The 14,640-nt window shown below is 43.0% G+C and overlaps 1 protein-coding gene across 1 annotated transcript; it reads left to right on the top strand.

Moving 5' to 3' along the window:
- The first annotated feature begins 801 nt into the window (after positions 1-801).
- On the top strand, positions 802-12,948 carry LOC107208595. The gene is made up of 8 exons (XM_015637093.1): positions 802-837; positions 3,073-3,179; positions 8,075-8,225; positions 8,677-8,770; positions 9,749-9,867; positions 10,426-10,568; positions 11,180-11,377; positions 12,756-12,948. The coding sequence occupies exons 1-8, from the start codon at positions 802-804 to the stop codon at positions 12,865-12,867; spliced, it is 960 nt and encodes a 319-aa protein (XP_015492579.1). The 3' UTR covers positions 12,868-12,948.
- Positions 12,949-14,640: the final 1,692 nt, after the last annotated feature.

The following is a 14,640-nucleotide window of genomic DNA, read 5'->3' as shown; positions in this document are numbered from 1 at the left end:
AGTTATATTCTCTCTTTCATCCAGGGAAATGAAGAGACAGTGAGTTATGTCCATGATTTCTTTTGGAAATAAAGTTTTGAGAAAGAAAATCTTGAAATGTTACTTATTTGTGGTCTTTCCTCAGTGTCACAAAAAGTTTAATTCTCCCAGAAATTGTTGACCTTCATTCTGCTAGAAAAGACAGGCTTGATGCTGCAATAGGCCTCTCCTGAACCAAATAAAAATGCTTCCTTCATTCCACAAACATCTTTTCTTAAAGCTTCATCCAAAGATTATTAAATCAAGGAAAGGCTCACTCTTCAGTCCCCAACATTGTCATTATGACTTGCGAGCCCATTGTTTTTCCAGGAGAGAGAACCAAATTTCAGTCCCTGTTGCTTGGTTACAGCCCCTCCAACCCTCTTGGAATGCCTGGGTTTGTAACACCTTCGAGAAGCAGACATATATAGTTTTCACTTCAATTATTTATGCAGCTCGTTGTTGATTCCTTTTTGTCTGCTGACCCCGATGAAATGTTTCACTGACTCCGCTCTCCTCCTCTCCAAGGCTTCATTCTGCCGTCCTTGGCTTTTCCCTGGGAATGCTCTCCAAGTCCTACCAGTGGGAGTCAAATACTTTCCTGGAATCCTGAATGGGCAGGACAAAAAGAATTGAGTTGCCTGGGTAACTCAGCAAAATATCCAGTGAGTTTGAGTGAGTGTGCCGAGGCACGGATGAGCGTTTGTGCATCCAAAGCGCGCTCCTTTCCCAGAGCACTGAGACAGCCCAAGAAACCCTCTCTGTCTGACTGACCCACCCAACATGAGTGCTCTGGATTCCTGCATGTGTTCAAGCCAGGTAAGATCAATAAAAGTCAACTTTCTGCTGGTGCTGAAGTGTTGTTACGCGTTCAGGTCTGATTTTACCGGTGCCATCGACCCAATGGTTTGTTATCACCAATATGTATGGAGTTAACACCAAAAAAAAAGGACTTTACATAAAGAATGTAAAATTATATCAACAAACTGATTTAACCCTGAACCAGAAAAATGTTGTAATAGAGAAATTTCTTTTAAGTGTTCTTTAGTGATGATTATCAAAATGTCAGCTCAGAAACTCAGCCAGTAAACTCAGACTTTAAAGCCAGACTGTTCATCCAGTCTGGTCTTAACGAAGTCAGTGGCTGGGAATCCTGTGTGAATGCTGACCCTGGGCACAGGAACAGAATTTCTGCTACCACAGTGCCAGGATTTCATGGTCTGAGCATCTCAGTTATTTCTGTATAAAAGGAGGAGGGATAATATTATTTCCTTTCTTCCTACTCTTTGTCTGTCTGCTCTGTTCAATTAAAGCACAAACTCTCTGGTGCAAACTCTGTTTTCCTGACTTTCTGTGGTGCCCAGAACAACGGGGCCTCTGGTGGCCTACAGCAGAGAGAATAATTGGGATTGTTTCTGTCATTAATCAGACCTCAGGATGAGCTGGATTCTGCCCAGTTCCTACATATTTCATGGACATGCAGGGAAGAATCCAGCGGGACAAAAAAGATGTGAGAGACACAGGGTTGAGACCGATGCCCACACTGCATTTACCCAATTAAAAGACAAAATTACTCATCAAAATTAGAGGAAAAAAAACTATTTCTCCCTTGCAGAGCTGGGACATGCTGCTGAATTTCTTGTCAGAAGCATATTTTTATGGGCAGGTTGTAAAGATCTGAAAAATAGTGTTTATAATGGAAAGGCCGACACCATGTAAAATATGTCGTTCCTCTGAAATAGCACAGAGATAATTTTTCATGGGCTTTATGAGGAATGCATTTGCCATAAAAGATCTGAAGCCCATTAGGCTGTGATGGGGACCAGTACCTTTTTGTAGACAGAGGAAAAATGGTAAGTAGAAAGGCCCCAAATTACAATCTTGTTTGATTTAGATATTAATTTTTTTTATTCTTAGCAGGCAGAGCAATGATTTGCTCAAGTGACCTGATGAATCTCTTAACACCCCATCCTCGCCCACCCCGTAATAAACTCAGTTCTTAGCACATAAAGTTTTAATGAAACCTGTGTGGAATGACTACTTTGTTAAATTTCACATAACGATCTGTCAGTTCAACATTTGGAAGCACAGAATGCCTCTGCATGGAGCTGAAATGCTCTAATTACCATTATTCCCCTCTGCTTTACTGGCACGCTGCAATTTGCCAGCAGAATTTCTGAGAGAAGGTTTTGGAGCCTTCAGCAGCCATTGGGGAAAGCACAGACCTGTCTCTACAGAAAGTCCTTATAATGATCAGCCTTTGTAATGACCAAAAAGAGAAAAGAGGAGTGAGAAGGAAAAGGAGGATAAGGAATAATTTTTTTTTTGTGAAGAAGCTGAAAGGTAGAAGTCTAAACCACAATGGTTTTGACTAGACACCATTTCCAATTAAACGTCCCTGGGCACAGTGCACTGTGTACTTTGCCCACACTGATTTTAATCTATTTATCCCCTCTTTTTTCAGTACAGAGCCCAGGAGCTCAAGTGAGGAGTGTGGTGTGGGAGTTGCAGGTCAGGGCACCATTTACAGCTCCATCGTAACCTTCCCCTAAAATCTGGGTCCCACCACCACTGCTGGAGTTTAAAAGCCATCTGTGACCTTCAGCAGGCACTAACCAGTGCCCACAACCATCCTGAGCTGCTGCAATTCCACCCTGGAGCCCTGCCAGCATCTGTATTTTGTCTGGGTGAACAAGCAAAAAATGCATTTTGAAGGGAATAATTCACTGGGCTGAGTCTCCGAATCTACAGCTTCAATGTTTTGAGAAAAATATAGAAACAGACATAAACCTGACCTGCTGGTTCCCACCAAGAGAAGAATCTCTTGTTTTCACTCTCAGCTGCAAATTCAGAGAAGGAAGCCTGGAAGATTTTCCTAAAATGTCTGAGCACGTTCAAACGAGGCAAGAACGCCCAGCAGAGCGAAGAGGCGCTCATAAAGAACTTTCCTGAACATTACATAAAATCTGAGCCTCTTTGAGTATCTGCTTTTCATCCAATAGATACATTAATAAGGCATTTAACAAGCCATTAATGAAGCAGGAGATCTTTTAGGCAGCGAAAATAAGAACTTCAAGAACTGTGAAAGCAATCGGTGAAAGCGAAGTCGCAGGAGCGAGCAGCCCGGAGATTCAGCTGGATGATCACGTATCTCGCTACAGGTATCACCAACCTATCTTTAGGCACCTTCTGGAAAAACAGCTCACTGATACCAGCTCGATCAGCCCAGGAATTTGTTTGATGTGCTTAAGAGATCGGTAACAATAGCTCCTAACGTGACTGCGTTGCGAGGTGACAGCGTTCCCTTGGAGACGGTGAATCCATCCAGCCCCGGCCAGGATCCCAGCAGGTTCCCCCTCTCCAGAGGCCGTGGAACTCCTTCCCTGGGCAGGGGCAGAGATGGGAAGATAAGCTCTGCCCGTAGACAAATAGCCCTGTGCAAGATGTGAGGATTTTATGCAGCAGCCAGACATGTCTGAAAGGTAGGAGGGTGCAAGGAGACACGAACCTGTAGTCATTGCTTGACATGCTTTGACAACAAAGATAGAGTTACAGGATTGAGTGTCTTTTTAAAATGTACCAGCCTGTATTGCTAACGGAGCTTGCTGTGCAGGGGAAACACAGGAATTCAAACAGAGTTGCTTTTCCTGGTGTCATTGCCTGATTGCTGAAAGGAAGAGCTGTCCCAACAAAAATGTTGAGTTTGTTAGGAAAATGTGTGAAAGGCACCTGGATTGAGATGTGGGCTTTGCATCGGGGCAAGCTGGATCCATGAGGAAAATATTAATTAATATGCTAAGAGTGTATTATTATGGTGATAGGACCTAATTAAGTTAATTATGTCTTTGGGGGGGGCAATTTTATGAAGCATAAAGCAAGATAATTGATGCTACAGCTATCAGCGAGGATGCTTTGTAGCCATAACTTACAGGTGTGTTTGTCACTAAATTATGCTCAAAAGAACTGCTTCAAAATGTTGCATAATGCCTCATAAAACTCCTATAAAAATAATTGAAAGGTAATAGAGCATGCAAACACCGTGTCCATATCTTCTACTCTCCGAAGTTCAGGGAGTTCTCATAATAAGTGTTTGCATACAAGCAGAGCTGCTCTGGAGCAGTAAATTGTGTGCATTCGAAATGAGGCACAGCCTGAATTCTGAGTTTGCTGTCTTTTAAATACTTTCACAAATTGTGCTGGTAAGTTACCCCTGCAGTTCGTTTGTGTGGATGGCTTTGGCATTTGCCACTGTCTGGGACAACATAAATAATTGGGTGTTTGGAACCTGGAGCAAGCACTTCTTTGTGCAGGTGGTCTGGGCAGATCCACAACCAGCTCTCAGAGCCTGCAGCACCTGCAGCTCTCACCCAGTGATACAAACCCTTTCCTTTGGGAGGATTTATTGTTCTTTTCTTAGTTTCTCTAGTTTGAATATTTTCTTTTCTATTCCTTAAAGATGATCTTAAAACACATTTGTTTTGCTTCCTTCCTCTAGAATGGTTTAAACACATTTTTCACTTCCATAGTATCAGGACTGAATGAAGTGAGAGCATTTTGCTGTTAAATAAGAACCTGAGCAGACTTTACAGAGATCACACAGGAGCAGGGGCCTTTCCATCAGATATGGGCTGTGATTTGGTGGGATGTAGCAAGCACCACGGGAATTCTGACTCTGGATATGTGAAGAGTTAGTATAAATAGCCCTACTACTTGCTCCCAAACCTTTTATCCAGGGCACTTCAGATTGAAGGGGAAAGCTAAGCCTGCTTGAGGATGCTGATTCCTGAGGAGCAGCTGGGGATAAGGCTGTGGGAATTTAGACCAGAGCCCAGAACTGCTGAAAAGGCTGGGACAAAAAGCTTTTCAAATCCCAAATGCAAGAGTTTGCTCATAAACTCCTTTATCTTTGCTCCTCTTTATCTGAGCTTCCCATTTTCTGCGTGGCAGAGCTGAACCTGTGCTGTAGAGCCTCAGATGTTTGTGCATCCAGGCTGCTGCTCCATCAGGAGAAAGGAGTCTTTTGACTGACACTCCTTTTTTAACAGCCAAATATCTGAAATATACACAGGAGGGACTTTTCCACTCTGTTTCTCATTCAGTATCTGTCACTGGTGTTGTTTCAGAAGTAGCTCAGCTTTGGCTCTTCAAAGTCTTCCCTGGGTTTTTAATGTACCCTCCTCTTAAAGGCAGCTGGACTCACACTGCAGTCAGGAAACCTGGAACATTCTGGGCTCTCTGGAAACGTGGCCAAGGTGTCAGGGAGAGGAGAACATCTCACAGCTGACACTGACTTCTCCACGAGGTGGGACTTTGATTGGGAGCTCAGCAGGGCACGATTTTCCGAGGAATGGCCTGATACCTCCTCAGACCCATCCTGAAAAATGCAGGAGCTGTTCTGCTCTCATTCCTGACAGTTTGCAAAACACTTCAGGCACTGAATTCCTCACTGGGACTTCCACTGAGGAGAATAATGTAAAATACAAAGGGTTAGCCATGAGTGCTTCCAGTTACCCCACAGTCTGTGCTCCCTCTTGTCAGCTCACATGGAGCCCTCCAGACTTCAAGGTGCCTGCAAAGAATTGTTTGTGGTACAATTTTGTGGGGTTTTGTTTATTACTGAGATTTAAAAAGAAATTGTACCTGGATTTGGTGTAGCCATGATAAGAAATGGACTGAGGGCTGGTCTCAGGAATTAGAAGTTGGTCACAAGAATTTTTTCCCCCATTACCTTTTGAAGTTTCCTTTCCAAACCTCTGTTATAGAATTCTTAAAATATAGTCAAGTACCTCTGCTTAAAAGAGATCATAAATACTCCCCACACCCCCCAAAAAGAGGGAGAATGGAGGAATGCAATTGCCACAGAGGGTTTCCATTAGTGAAATTAATTCTCCTCCCATAAGAATTTAGGTCCATGATTTATGATAACCACCAATTTCTCACTGCAGGCGAAGTGAGAGGAAATGACTCAGCCTGGACAGACATCATGAATCTAATTTTTTTTCCCTTAATGCTTGACATAATCTAGTGTGCTGCTCCCAGAGGTGTCATTGGAGATTCATATCCAGCCGAAGGGCCTCACAATCAAGGCAGGAAATTTTGTTCCTTTCATGTATTGTGCGATCTGTAATTGCTGGGAATTGCATCCTGCCTCGTTCATTGCCATTCCTTTTGCATCAATTTTGCAGCAAAATGGGAAGGTAAACAAAGCAAGGCAGAGAAAAGCTGTGTGGCACTTGCTCCTCCAGAAAAATCTTCTGTGACATAATGTGGGGGTCCAGCTGGTGCTTATTAAATTCAGGCAGTTTGGAGATGAAAGATGTTTCTTTCTGTCACTCCTTCCCATGGAAATTTCACTACCCACCTGATATCCATCACTTTTTTTTTTTTTTTTTAATTTTTTTGGGGAACTTTAAGTTTTATTTGCCATCATCAATACAGAATTTTGTGAGTGGGTTTCCTGCCAGGAGATCAGAACAGATATCATGTTAAATGGTTCAGCTAAAATGTTTTATCCCACATTTCCAGGGACTGGGAGTTTATATTCCTGTCTCAGCAGAGGAGGTAGTATCTAGCTGAGAGGAAGGTAGGTTTTGAAAAGTCTTGCAGTTATAAATAGTGATTTGAATACATCCTAAAAGATCACTCCCAAACTGAGAAAAATAACAGATCTTTTTCTTAAATACGAAAGAATTTCTACAAATTTCTTTGGTGTGATCTCGTTTAATATACAAGGAGGTAAAAGCAGAACAAACACCAAGATAGAGCTAAACAAGAATTATTCCCAGCACTTTTTTATTTTCTGGGTTGTGTTTTGTTGGGTTTTTTTTGCTGTTTACCCAATGTAAATCCTCTTTTCCCAGGGCTGCTGTGTGTGAGCTCCTGCTGCTCTGTTCCACACACACCCCACCAGGGGCTCTGCCTCCAGGTGACCTCAAAGAGTGTCTCAGGAAATAGCTGTTATTTCCCAAAATGCTTCCTGGAAGTCACCTACAGTTCACTGGGGCTGGTCTGACCCCATTAAAACCCCAGCACAGAGCAGAAGGGAGGAGAGCTGCTTGTCAGAGCTGTTCCTGCCCAGTTGCAGGTCACCAGGACACACGAGGGTCTGCCAATAATCTGTAATTGTCCATTTTAACCACTGCTCTCCTTAACCTGTTACTCCCACTATGTGACTCTTTGCCTTCCTCCCCAAACCATTTTAAAGCTGCATTTTTATTCTGTATTTCTGCTCCTGACTCCAGTTGTTTTATGATGCTGACTGACAGCTGAGGCTCCCTGGCAAGAGCTCCCCGAGCCTGCAGAGCAAACGTCAAATTACAGCTCTGGATGCACACCCTGCCTAAATTAAATCATTGTTTTCAAGTATTCTCTGGTAAATTCCTAAATTGCAGCTGACAGCCTTCAATTCTTCAATCCCTCTGAAGCACAATTGGAGAAATTGCCCCATTTGGGGTGTATAAAATGTGACTTTTGGAAGAGTTTCTGGGCAAGGGAGAGAGCATGAACACGGCTGCAAGCTGGAGGTTGGACTTGGTAACCTTGGAGGTCTTTCCCAGCACTAATGATTCTGTAATTTGAATACTCTGTTGAACAAAGATCAGATCTCTGAGAATCCCCTAGGACACACCCAAGAGATTAAAATAAATATACTAATATTAATCAAATAATGAGTTAAAACACATGTACGATGGAATAAAATAAACTGAGGTATCTTTTTTGTCCAATCCACATCCATAAAAGCAGGGCTCTCCTGGGTAGGAGGGAACAAACACTTTGTGCTGTTGAACAAGGTCAGGTCTACATTTTCTCCAGGTCTCAGCTTTTCTAACAAACTGCCAGTAAATTCCTCCTCCTGATGTTCAGCCACATCTGTGCAAGGCTCCTGTGTGTGAGGAAATGCAGCTCAGGTGAGGGGTGAGGGGCTTGCCCATGGTTTGGCCTCAGGTTGTGGCTATTCTGTATTTTCTTTAATTATTTTCTGCAATTATAAAGCAAAACCAATACAATTTGCATTTCTCTGGACAGAATCCACACTGGCTTAACGTCTCCTCTCTAGTTCCTCAGGTCTGACCACGAGCAATCAGAAGTTCTTTCAATCCTATTCCTCCCGCTGCTCCATCCTTAGTGATGCACACAACATTCCACCGGTTTTACCCCAAACCAGAGGAATCCTTGGGCAGAGCTGGGACTCCAGGCTTCCTTTCCCAGTAAGTGTTGGGTTCCCCAGCCTGATTGCAGCTCTGTAGAGAAGAGACATCGACAAAGGGGAGCTAAGGCAGAAATCTCTTCCTCAGCGTTGAGGTGGATTTTGGTTACCTCCTTTTATCCTCCCAAACTGGGGTGGAATTCAAACAATTCTGCTCTTTGGGGTCAGCCGTGGCAGGGGATTTGCCTTGGAGTTCTGAGCACCAAACTGCTGCCCTGGGCAGGTGGATAATGAGCCCTGAGAAGATTCTCCAAAATCTGAGCCAATTGATCGGAGTTAACCAGGATGAGCTGCAGCAAACTCCATCAACTCTGAATCCCCACCAGCTCCTGCTCCTGGCTCTGACTGGGGGATTTCTGCTGCAAGAAGCCCAGAAATAAGAGAATTCACAATGTCAGAGCCTCAGGAGCTTTTACTGATTCTTTTATATCTTTATTTTGCCTTTTTTAAAGCTGCCTTCTGACTCCTTCAAGTACCTTGGCTGGTGTGACATAGAAGAACACGGCGTTCGAGGAAATCAGCTCCGCTCGCCCCGAGTGAGGGAAGGTAAAGATCAAAAAGACACTTTGACATTTCAGCCCCAACTCTATTGAGTCCAAGAGTACATCCTTAAAAGTGATGAGCTTAAATCATGGAGTTTGCCATTCTTTTGAAAAGGGGCAGGATTTCATCTCAGGGTGCCCATACTTGCTTTTTTAAAAATCATCAGGAAATTACCCTTTATAGTTTCCAAAATGAAAAACAGCTGCCTGAACTGCAAATTGAGAGTGTTTAGTATTAATGTGGTGCTGATTACTTCTCTCCAAAGTTCATTATCCTTTGACAGCTCAGAATGCAGTAGCCAAACAGCCAAACACGAAAGCAAGAGGGAAACCCAGTCCTGCAAACAGTGGCACTTCTATTGTGCTTTAAATTGGCTCAACTACAATCTAGAGACACACTCAAGAACAGATGGGGCTAAAAATCCAGTATTTGCATGTTTGGGAGCAAACAACAGAAAGTTTCCAGCCTGTCCTTGCTCTAAGCAGGAATTTGAAGGTGTCCATAGCTCTAAACATTTCATTAAGACTTTGAGTCTCCAGAGTGTGTCTGTGTCAAAAAAACGAGCCTTGGAGTGGGGCTGCTGATCCTTGTCCCTGCCCTGGAAGCTGCAAATTGTCCTTTCTCAGGACAATCAAAGGCTAACTCATAGCATGGCAAGGAATAAGAAGGATTTTAGATCCTTATGAACAGCCCTTCAGAAACAGTTTTCATTCTGAGCTGTAGCAGATCTGTCCTTTACCAGCCATGCACAAAATCACCACGGCTGTAGATTGCTGGCTGAATTACAGGCCTGGAAATGGTAGAAAAATCTTCCCATTAATTTATATCTCAGGAACCTGGAAACTTACAGACCTATAATATTATACACATTTCTTCATTACAGAATCTTCCCAGCAATTTTTATATATACATTCTTCCTGCAAGAGACTAAGTGCCAGTTCTGTATCACATCCTCAACTGTAAATCTTTTTCTCTGAACAGGGCCCTCAGAAGAAGAGCTGTTTTTCAGAAAAGAAGAGCATACCCTGAAAAAAAGGAAACAAGTAACTGAGACAGAGAAATGGGAAAAGAGGCTTCAAGAGAACTGGGAAAACTGTGCTGTAAAACTTTCTCATTAACCCTTTGGACTGTAGTTGTAAAGAAGCCCAATGATGATGTGCTGGCTGCTCAGTGCATTTAATAGGTTTAAACCTGTTGTAAGGAAGGTGTCCCTGGCTATGGCAGGGGGTGGAATTGGATGGATTCTAAATCCCCTGCCAGCCCAGACCGTTCTGTGAGGACTCTATGAATATTTATAGCTGGCTGCTGCACAGCACTTTGGTGCCAGATGAGTTAAAAGCCAAACCAATAAGCCACAGTCAGTCCTGCTCCATCCCCACACACTGGTAACCCCCTCAGAGAGGAAGGAGGAGATGGACACTAAAATTCCTGCTTGAGAGATGGTTTCTTTCTTCCTTTCAAAGAATTAAGGAGCCCATCACTATGATTCTGAGGTGAATTTGGCACTTGGCACCACCAATTGTTATAACAGCAGCAGCATAAAATGCATTCTAATTTTAACTGCCTCTGGCTAATTCTACATTTAATGATAAAGCTATTACAAAGCAAGTGGAAAAAAAAAAAGAAAAAAGTGATTTCTCTTATTTTTCCCTTCCCAGGAGTTGAACCTTTCCTTCCAGGACCTGGGTGATCTTTACCAGGTGGAAAACTTCAAAAGAATCCTCCGAAGATTAATTCGGGTGGAAAAGCTTTGGTTGGTGGACAATTCCTTGACAGACCTCAGTGCCATAAGGTTGCCAAGGTAGACAAAATGTCCTGTTTCTATTTTTATGTAATTCCACAGAAATCAGAATTTTACTGGGGTGACAGCTGGAGCAGGCTCTTGAGAACTGCCAAATCTGCTCTTGGGGGGGTTCTGGATTGAGAATCCATCAGTTTGATTCTGTTCTGAGCTCATGCCATCCCCAGGCTGAAAATATCCAGTGAGGAGATCAGATAATGTCCCCTTTATTCCTGGGGATTAATTAATGAGTCTTGTCAGCTTCAGGGAGATCTGTGACAAAAGGGGAGGCTGCTGAACACAGATCTCTGTGAAGAGATGGTGGAACAAAACCCAGGCAGAGAGGCCAAGCATGACCATGACAACTACAAATTTATTTTGCCATCCATCTGTTGCTACTCTGCTGTTGTGATTTTGGGTGTATGGAGAGTTGTGGCGTTGAGAACAGAAATAATGATGCATCTGCTGTACAATATAAAGAAATTAGGGGATATAAAGTGTAGGGATGTGATCTGGCAGTCCATGACTAGGCAAAAATAGCACAAATGCAAAAGCAGTGTATAAAAGCCATCCCTGTTGTAGGGATTGTGTCCCAGATGTGACAGTGATGCCATACACTTTGTACTTTACAGATGCAGAGAGCTAAATGTAAATAAAAACCACTTTACATCCTTCAAACAGCTGCCAAAGATCCCTCAGATTCAGCACTTATCCCTCGCTGAAAATAACATCACGACCCTAGGGGGGATTTCAGACTTCAGGCACACTCCACTTGAATCCCTCATCCTCAGGAGGAATCCCTGTGAGTTCCAGGAAAGATACAGACAACTGTAAGTCTGACCCTCCCGTGGCTAACAAAGGTGATGAACACAAAGAAATGTTTGCCAGAGTTTCAAAGGAATAGGATCTCAATTCCAGCAAGCTTTCTAAAGAAGCTTTTTATTTCCCCGTAGTTTCAACGCTCTGAAACGCTTCAGGAAGGTGGGTTAGTGAGCTATCAGGTGATAAAAGCCCCAAAATATTCAGAAACTGCCTATGATGCTTTTTAATGGCATGACTGGCAGTTCTGGAACTGAACTAAACCCATGGATCAACTTTAGAGACAGTGAGCAGGGCAGACAAATTAGATTCCCTTTTATTAATAGAAACTACCTATTACTCAAACCCTCTTCAGTCTCATTGTATCCTTGGTGGGTTCTGCAAGGAGCCTGAATTGCATTACGTGTCAGAGATGGAATCAGGAGGATGTCTCGAAAGACAGGAGCAAAAGCAGCAGAAAATTAAGTTCCCTTGATTTGATTTTCCTGGATTCCCCCCTGTCCCCATGGCAGGGCTGTGGGAGCTGCTCTGCCTTCAGCACTGAAAATCCTGTTGCCTTCCAGCCTTTGGGATGTGCTGGAGATTGAACAGAGCAGCCTCAGACACTGGAAATGGGAATTCTAATCCAAGACATTACAATGCAGGGAAATTCAGGAGAATATCATCTATCCTAAGTCTCACTCTTAGGAAATCTGCATGGTTGAATGTTTTCCCCCACTACAAACACAGCCAGGTGTTGATATTTTAGAGATAAATCTTGCAGAGCGTGTCTGAAACGGGACACACTCCTCCCATCGCTTCCTGGGAGGGGGAAAAAAGAGAGGAGAAGTTGAAAAGAAGTGTTTGATGAAAACCTTTCTGAGTTCCCAATGTTTTCCTTCAGCCTTGTGGCAGTGTGGGGTGATGCTGGTGCTTTCTCAAGGCAGGGAGGCAGATATCAGCATGGAAGGAGAAAAGTAAATTTGAAATGATGGATTTCACATTTTATTTGAATCTCTAAAACTCCAGGAGAACAAAAGCAGAAAACCACCTTTTAAAAATTCTTAATTGTGTTTCTGCTCTCAGTCTGACAGTTCTTAGGACAATTAAATATTGGTATTATTTGGTATAACTCTGGTGTTATGTTCAATCTCAGCATTGGAATTGTTGAAGTGCTTTATTGAGTCTGAGGATATAAAAGTGGTGCAATAGAGTGAAATCTGAGAGTTTTAATTAGCTCTTTATCAGATAAATTCTGCAACAAATGCCAAATCCAGATTTCCAACAACCCAAATCTATTTTAGATAAGTTTGAATCCACTGTTTCTTTTTTATCAGTGTCTGTATGGTTCTCAGCATTTCCCAAGCTTATTTTTCTCAATTTCTGTTTTTCCTTTTGTCTCTCTTTAAGTGTGTTCTCCAATTTGCCAAACCTGAAAATACTGGATGGAATCCCAAAACTGCCAGAGGACTGTTCACCCCCTGATGTCAGGTTTTTTTACAGAATGTGTACTATTCTCTAGCCCTGTATTTTTGCAGCATCACAACTGTGCTACAACCACCTTGCTTAAAAGAGACAATAAATCCTGCTTATGGAAGTTCTATTTTTCTTTTTCTTTTTTTTTTTAACTTGTCAAAGAAATATTGAAACAGAAATAAAACATTTTTGAGTGCATTTGTGATAGCAAGTAAGTTTGGAGATGGATATGCTAATAAGACATGATGTTATACTGAATATCATGAGTTTGGTGTATTAAAAATAGAGTGTGATTTTCTCATCTAGGAGCTCTGTGTCGACAGCACCTCACAATTACTGACTCCCACTGCATTTAATTAAAACATATCCAAGCTCAGACCCCAAGCTCATTGTGGGAAGTGACACAGGGATGAACACCCCAAGAAAAGGAAAACAAATCCCATAATATAATAAAATAATATAATAAATATAATATAATAATATAATAAAAAGCCCCACCAATGTCCAAGTGCTCTTTAATGAGCTTTGTACAGGGGAAAAGCTGAGCCAGCCCAGCCCTTTTGACCCTTAGAAATGAAAAAAAATAATAATTAAAAAAGACCTGGCTTTTGGTGTGGCTGGGGAGGTAAATCATGAAATGATGGAAAGGAAAGGAGACTTTTGTCTGACTGCTGGCATTGCTTGGGGATGTCCTGTTGCTAAATAGAGGCTCCTCAGAGCAAAGCCACAGGAGGGAAAGACCTGGAAGCTGCCAAGGGATTTGTAAAGGCTCCCAGGATATCTGGGTGCAATTATCTTTGAGAGGTATCTGTCCTTGGCCCTGATTGATTTAATGTCCAATCTTAGGGGTTTTTTTTCCCAACCAGCACACAAATAGCTCTGCCACCAGCAGTGCAGGGGAAGAATGACAGAGCCCTGGAAATGAAGCCAATTAAGGGAATTGCCGAATTCCAGAGCCAGTCAATAAATTCTCTGCTGTGTGCTGGCTGCAGGGAGGAGGAATGAGAGCTCAGCCCTGCAGGGCTCTGCAGTGCCATGACTTAACCAGCAGAAAGGTCACAGCAGCTCTGTTCAACATCTGTACTGCATCCAGGCACGAGAAATCACCAGCTTGGAGAGGTTCCAGGCTCTCTCTAGGGCTGAGATCGCCTCTCCCACAGCTCAGCAGCCAAAACAGGGGATCAAAACACTGCACCAACAAAATCACAGCATCTTAAATGTATGGCAGGATCTGGCTCAGGGGATTTTCTACAGGAAAAGGCAGTGGAGCACCCCAAAGAGGTCAGCTTGATGGTCACCCTCAGGAAATATTCTTGAAATTGGGAGAAGCAGAGCAGTATTTATTGATGCAGCCAGTGGGATCCACCCCAGCACTGGGAACAGAGCAGGCTGTGACAAACCCCTCCAAAAACACACCCAGGATCAGGAGGGAAATTCAACAACACACAGCAAAGAGCTTTTACAGGTTCAGAGAGAGATGGTGTGGTTTGCACAGAAACAACACAACCAGGGCTTTGAGACAGGGAAACAGAGCATCGTGTGCTGCACCAGGCAAACTGGTCCAGAGAACAGGAATCTTTGCCATGGAGGGGAACAGAAAACGTGAAAGTTTCTAATGGACTGAGGATAGTGGTCTGCCTCAGGTCTGGAATGAATCCAGGTGCCCTGTAACATATTGTCATTATAAAGAATCCCTGTTGTGGCTGGAAGGTTGAACACAAAGGATTAAATTTATTCTTTTCAGCTGGGAAATATGTGAGACAACACTGTGTCCTGGGAAATGAGGCAGGGAGCTAGAGGGGGAACAGGGCCTGAAGGA

This window comes from Parus major, chromosome 9, assembly GCF_001522545.3.
Source record: "Parus major isolate Abel chromosome 9, Parus_major1.1, whole genome shotgun sequence".
NCBI classification, from domain to species: domain Eukaryota; kingdom Metazoa; phylum Chordata; class Aves; order Passeriformes; family Paridae; genus Parus; species Parus major.
This window is presented reverse-complemented; position numbering and strand designations above follow the sequence as displayed.

Coding starts and splice junctions, on each gene's coding strand:
- LOC107208595 (XM_015637093.1), top strand. CDS start 802: ATGAGTGCTCTGGATTCCTGCATGTGTTCAAGCCAG. Junction 838..3,072: donor CCTGCATGTGTTCAAGCCAG/GTAAGATCAATA, acceptor GAGATCTTTTAG/GCAGCGAAAATAAGAACTTC. Junction 10,569..11,179: donor AGTGCCATAAGGTTGCCAAG/GTAGACAAAATG, acceptor TGTACTTTACAG/ATGCAGAGAGCTAAATGTAA.